The 6,026-nt window shown below is 43.1% G+C and overlaps 1 protein-coding gene across 4 annotated transcripts in view; it reads left to right on the forward strand.

The window, feature by feature from the left end:
* Positions 1-6,026, forward strand: part of LOC147019086 (endothelin-converting enzyme 1-like) — an 88,661-nt gene that overhangs the window by 65,635 nt on the left and 17,000 nt on the right. For all 4 annotated transcript variants that reach the window (XM_085899333.1, XM_085899335.1, XM_085899334.1 and 1 more), the window contains 2 exons: positions 3,629-3,743; positions 5,964-6,026. The exon at positions 5,964-6,026 is cut by the window's right edge and continues 51 nt beyond it. In XM_085899333.1, the coding sequence (XP_085755459.1) occupies positions 3,629-3,743; positions 5,964-6,026 (178 nt within the window). The remainder of the gene's footprint in view (positions 1-3,628; positions 3,744-5,963) is intronic.

Genomic DNA, 6,026 nt, shown 5'->3' on the forward strand with positions numbered 1-6,026 from the left:
GCATGAATGATTTATCGCAATACCTATCTGATTTTTCTAGCTGTAAGAATTTGTGGACCGTACATGGATTGTTTATAACTTGTACCTTCGGGCCTCAAATGCCATTTCTCCCAGCCATGGCTTCATGCGTGACGCGCGATATTTTCCCCTGACACCCTTATGGCCCAATTGCGACCTTTATTAGATGCATAACCCCATTCGTTATGCACACTCACCCCAAAGCTGTCCAGCCTGAGTTCAAATCTCGTCCCAGATATAAACTGTCATCCCGGTGTTTCACAGGTAGGGCGATTTATCAATGTATGTCGTCCCTCGGATGGACGTTAAACTGGGCGTCCCGTCTGCCAACATCAGTTGGTGGACGTTAAACGTCTGTGTCTTTGGGAAGGCGAACTAGGTGAAGCGTGTGTGTGTGTGTTAGCTATAAGCACGGCCGCTGCTAGATAATTGTATTAACAGGAAATGCTACGAACCCGACTCCTCTCATATTTCTATATTCTCATGAGTGCGATTTGCATTCAGGAACATAATTATGGTTAAACATATCAAAATTGCCACTTTTTCGTATAAATGCTGAAAATTGCAGATTTCACGCAAGGAATGGCAGGTCAAAATTGAGCAGAACCAAATTGATGTAAAAACACAGACACACACATAGCGCGTGTGCAAAAGGCCTCATTTTGCATTCACACGTCATTTCGAAAGTCCCATATTCGTATTGAGACACAAATGTCAAATCAAAGTTAAAGATTATAGACTAAACGGGGATAACTCGATGAAACGAGCAGACTGATAAACTCATCGCCCCACATGAAATGAATTCACACAAGAACTATAACAGGTATACCCATGTTTCTACGATTGAGATTCAGCTGTACTTTTAAACTTGTCTGCCTCCCAATACTTATTAGTCCCCATATGCTTTCACCAGAGAGGATTATAGGTTTGCTCTCCGTCTGTCCCATCTGTGGTTTCTCAAACTTTTTTTTTCTCTTACTCTTTAACATATTCAACTGGAACTTCGTACCTGGCTTTATTAACTCCGCCACTGAAGGTGAAGGAGATTATGTTTTCACCCCGTTCTGTCTGTTTGTTTGTTTGTGTGCAGGATATCTCAAAAAGTTTAGATGAATCCGGATGAAATTTTGTGGACAAGTTCAGTGTGTGACAAGGACGAAGCGATTAAATTTTGGTGAAGATCCGGATCCGGATCTCATAATGTTTGGAGTGATTCTTCACCGTTGAGAGATAGGGCTACACTAATATATAACATGATATCTCAAAAAGTTGTGGACAGATTCGGATGAAACTTGGTGGACAGGTTGAGGATGTAACCACACCGAATTGGTTTGATTTTCGTGAAGATCTGGATGCGAGAATTTTTTAATTTTCAAAGTGCTTCTTCACCATTGAGAGATGGGGCCAAAAACGATCCACACTACCGGTCTGAAGTTTTAGAACACCTCTATTTTTCCAGTTTTGACTGAAATTTAAGCAGTTCAAGTCCAGTGAATAACCTGAAATGGTACAAAGCTAAGCGGTAAACTGCCAGAGGTTAAAAAAAAGTTTAGGTTACCAAAAACTGAAAAATAATGTAAATTTCAGAGTTGTTAAAAAGGCCCTTTTCAGGAAACAAGTAATGGGTTAGCAACTGCAGCTGTTCTGTAGCAATGGAAGTAAATTAAGCCTTGAAAGTTGATGCAAACAATTCCTACAGGTGTCCCAACTTTTGTTGATTAGTTACAAACCCTCTGTCTGTATAAAAGCAGTGTTGGAACAGACTTTGTTGCTTCACCCTCTGAAGCATTATTTGGACAATATTGCACTACAGGAAGTAGTATATTGGTGTCATAATGGTGAGAAAAAGACAATTACCAAAGGAAGACAGACAGACCATTATAACCCTTAAAAATGTAGGTCTTTCCTTTGGAGAAATTGCAAAGGAATCCAAGGTGTCAGTGAGTACAGTTTTCTACACCATCAAAAGGCACTTGGAAACCGGAGGAAACTCTGACAGGAAGAGGTCTGGCAGACTCAAAGCCACAACACAATCAGCAGACAAGTTTCTGAGAGTCAACAGCTTGCGCGATAGGCGGCTCACATGACAGGAGCTTCAAGGACAGCTTAACACTGGTCGAAGTAAAGAAGTCTCAGTTTCAACTGTGAAGAGAAGACTTCGAGCTGCAGGTTTGGCAGGTTGAGTTGCAGTAAGAAAGCCATTTCTAAGATGGCAAAATAAGAAAAAGAGGCTTGCCTGGGCCATGAAGCACCGCCAGTGGACTACTGAAAACTGTAAGGTCTAATGGACCGATGAATCAAAATTTGAAATCTTCGGTTCATCACTTAGGTTTGTGTACGCCGTCGAGTAGGCGAAAGGATGGTTCCTAGTGTGTGACACCACCTGTTAAACATGGAGGAGGAAGCATGATGGTCTGAGGCTCTTTTGCTGGATCCAGAGTCTGCGACTTGCACAGAGTGACTGGCACCTTGAACCAAAAGGGCTACCACAGCATTTTGCAGCGACATGCAATACCCTCTGGTCTACGTCTATTGGGTCAGGGGTTCATCCTACAGCAAGATAACAACCCAAAACATACCTCCAGGTTATGTCAGATCTACCTTAGAAGAAAAGAACAAGACAGTAGGCTTCAAATCATGGAATTCCCAGCACAGGCTCCAGACTTAAACCCCATCGAGCTGGTTTGGGATGAACTGGACAGAAGGGTGAAAAGCAAAGCAACCTACAAGTGCAACACATTTGTGGGAACTTCTGTAAGTGTTGGGAAGAACTTTCCGAACAATATTTGATTTCCATTGTGGAAAGAATGCCACGAGTATGTTCGGCTGTTGTATCTGCTAAAGGTGGCTACTTTGATGAGTCAAAAATTTAGATTAAATTTTGTTCAACAAAGCAATTCCATGATTTCTGTTTTTATCTGCAATTGTTTATTTGTTCTATGCTTTAATTTCAGAGTGCATTGAAACATTAAACTGCTTAAATTTCAGTAAACACTGGAAAAATGGGGGTGTTATAAAACTTTTTGACCGGTAGTGTATAGCATGATATTTCAAAAATGTGTTGTGCCCGATATGTTCGCGTGGATCAGGAATTACGCGGTGGAGGTATACGCTCCACAGATTGCCCTTCTAGTTATAAGTTATAGAACAAGTTCAAGTTTCATGGTGTTTCGTTAATTTTTCAGAGTTATGCCCTTTTTGGACTTTGTAAATATCACATCGGAATGGGACATGTTTCGCAATGCAATTTTCGCTCTTGTTTTTCATTGTTTTCTTCATTTTTTTTAACTGCTATTATTTTTTTTATCTTCTATTGCTCTTGCACCCACCGGTCCTCCTGAAAAAAAGCCCACTATTCTGTTTTACTTTTGTTCTCTTGTACGTACACTCTGGTCCTATCACCAAACATGTTGGATAAGTGCTTGATTCTCTTAAAACCATTTAATGTCTCTTGTAAGATTATTTTGGTCCCCTGTAGTACAGTGACCAGAACTCCACAATAATGTGGTGACGGGATTGAAACAAGTGTGGTCCAAAAGTGTTTTTTGGCCCATTTTTTTGTGCCTATGTTAAGTTATTATGTTCTTGAGACATGACTTCCCTTGGACAGGGTGCTGCACACGTACATTCTTTGGCAACTTGTGATGAAATTAACTCCGATGATGGACCGACGGTTCCGCGCAGCTCATGAGGCCTTTCTGGAGACCTTGCTTGGTGCTAAAAAGGTACAATGAAACCTTCAACCTGTAAATATTGTTTATCATCAATCCCATTTATGCTGTCGTGTACACTTTCAATGGATACATTATTCTACAGGCTGTTTATAAAGTCATTGTGTAACTTTGAGCTTTTGTAACCTTTGATGTACACATGATGGAAACAAGTTATTAATGGTGTATTAAAAAAAAAGCATCATTAATCAAGTATTTACTCAATACAGTTCAAATGTTTAGACTTCAACATAACCGCCATCTTCCGTAATACTGTTGTGGGGCCGGGTATCGGCGGCGAGCACGACCGCTAGAGGGAGCAGTAGAGTCGGCTCCACCGAACACACCGGAATTAAGGTCGTGCCTTTTGGATAAGTCCGAAAGCCACGGGTCCCTTACTGGACCATGAATCGCTAATAATTCGACCGCGTGGGGTAGGGTCAATTGCCAAACTTCAATATACCTAATTACCCATGCGGACAAAGCTACCGGGTAATTCACACCCTCGACGGACCTCGAACGGAACGAGCCGTTACCGAGCCCGAACCGTGTGTCACCCGAGCGGAGATTACCAAGGCCCGTCGGACCGAATGAACAATTTACGGCCTTGCTATTCCTCAATACACACTGTGCCAAGCCAATGAAAGAAACACAGAAATGAGCTGGAACATTCAACAAAAGGGACATTTATTTATAATGGGGCGGGGGAGGAATAGCATAGTTAACCGAATAATGAAGGAATAGCAATTTATGTACAAGCACTTATGCAGTTTTACTTAATAGACTGGCACCACAAACACACACACACACACACACACACACACACACGTACACCCAAAAAGAAACGGACCTGTCAGGTCTTTATTGGAGGCCTCCAGCTGGAGGAAAGGCGAGCTGGAGGTCAGAGCCTATTGTTGGACCTTTCCGCCTCGTGCGGTCTTTGACAATCCGGTGTGGCAGGACTCGAACCAGCCACACAATGCCGCTCCAAGCCCAGGCAGGTGATCCTCGCGGGACAAGCTCGCAGGCACACAGGCCACGAGAGAAGACGCTCTATTGGCGGGACCCCAGGAAGGCGACGACTGACTTCAGAAGACCACCAGACGTCCGAAGACCAGAAGACAATTCTCAACTTTCTACAACTCTCGTTTGGCCCACGCGTGCTTCTCTTATCCCACGCTCACACTCCCTCATTGGGCAGAGAGAACGCTCTATGCCCATATTTGGAGCCCAGCCAGAATGAGAACGCTCTATGCCCATATTTGGAGCCAAGCCAGAACGAAAACGCTTGTGCCCATATTTTGGGCGAAGCCAGAGCGTAACGCTTGTGCCCATATTTGGGGCGAAGCCAGCACACCAACGTCCAGAGAAGCCCCACCTAGCACACTGGACTCCACCCACGTACGTGCTGACACGCACGTGTGCAATGGTGCTGGTGGATGATGGTGGAAGGAAGCGAGGGCAAGTGTCATTGTTGTTGTTGTTGGTAATTTAAATCCTAACTATCAAAATAACTCGCAGTGCACATACAATTAATCACCCATTAAACATAGGACAGGACCCGAACTAGAAACACATACTTATCGTTATAGATGATCTATCGGACCTGGCTGTTGTGTGCAGTTAGCTTCCAAATTCGCAACAACACATCGTTCAATCGGGTTTTCCAACTTGTTGAAAACATTCTCCAGCTGCTACCGAGTAATTTAATGAGTTGCATTTGTGACAGTAGCCCCAAGTTCATCCAAACAATGTGGTTTTGATGAGTAAACAACAGTTTTACATCGTCACATAAAATGTAGTCCAAGTGGAACAGGTCATGCGAATGAGGTGTCCGGGCATTTGGTCCATGTCCACCGATCCATTTGTCTGGGAACACATCATTAAAGAACCGTCGCACATTCGAAACACGTGGCAGGGAGCATAGTCTTGCTTGTACAAGTTATCCACATTTTGTTTCTATCAGGTGAACATGAAAAGTCATAAAATTTCAAACTTGCTCAAGGACTTAATGGACAGCCTGTATTTTGTCAGGTGGCTGTATGTGTACGTGCATGTCGTGCATGTTGTGCATAATTTGGCATCGGAGTTTTCATCCTTTCTCACTTGCACTAGTGTTGTAAAAATTTTGCTCTTGCCGATACTATTTTATGAGGACAATGACGATTAGCTATCAAAACTGACAAAATCTATCGGTACCTAATCTGACGAAACTACCATGCGTGCGCTTCCAAGGTATCATGCACACCTCGCTGGCAATTCTGCATTGACGATACTGATGCCGTGCTCGGCTTCGCT

The sequence above is a fragment of the Eptatretus burgeri genome, chromosome 10, assembly GCF_056783735.1.
Source record: "Eptatretus burgeri isolate ZD-2024b chromosome 10, Ebu_testis_v1, whole genome shotgun sequence".
NCBI lineage: Eukaryota > Metazoa > Chordata > Myxini > Myxiniformes > Myxinidae > Eptatretus > Eptatretus burgeri.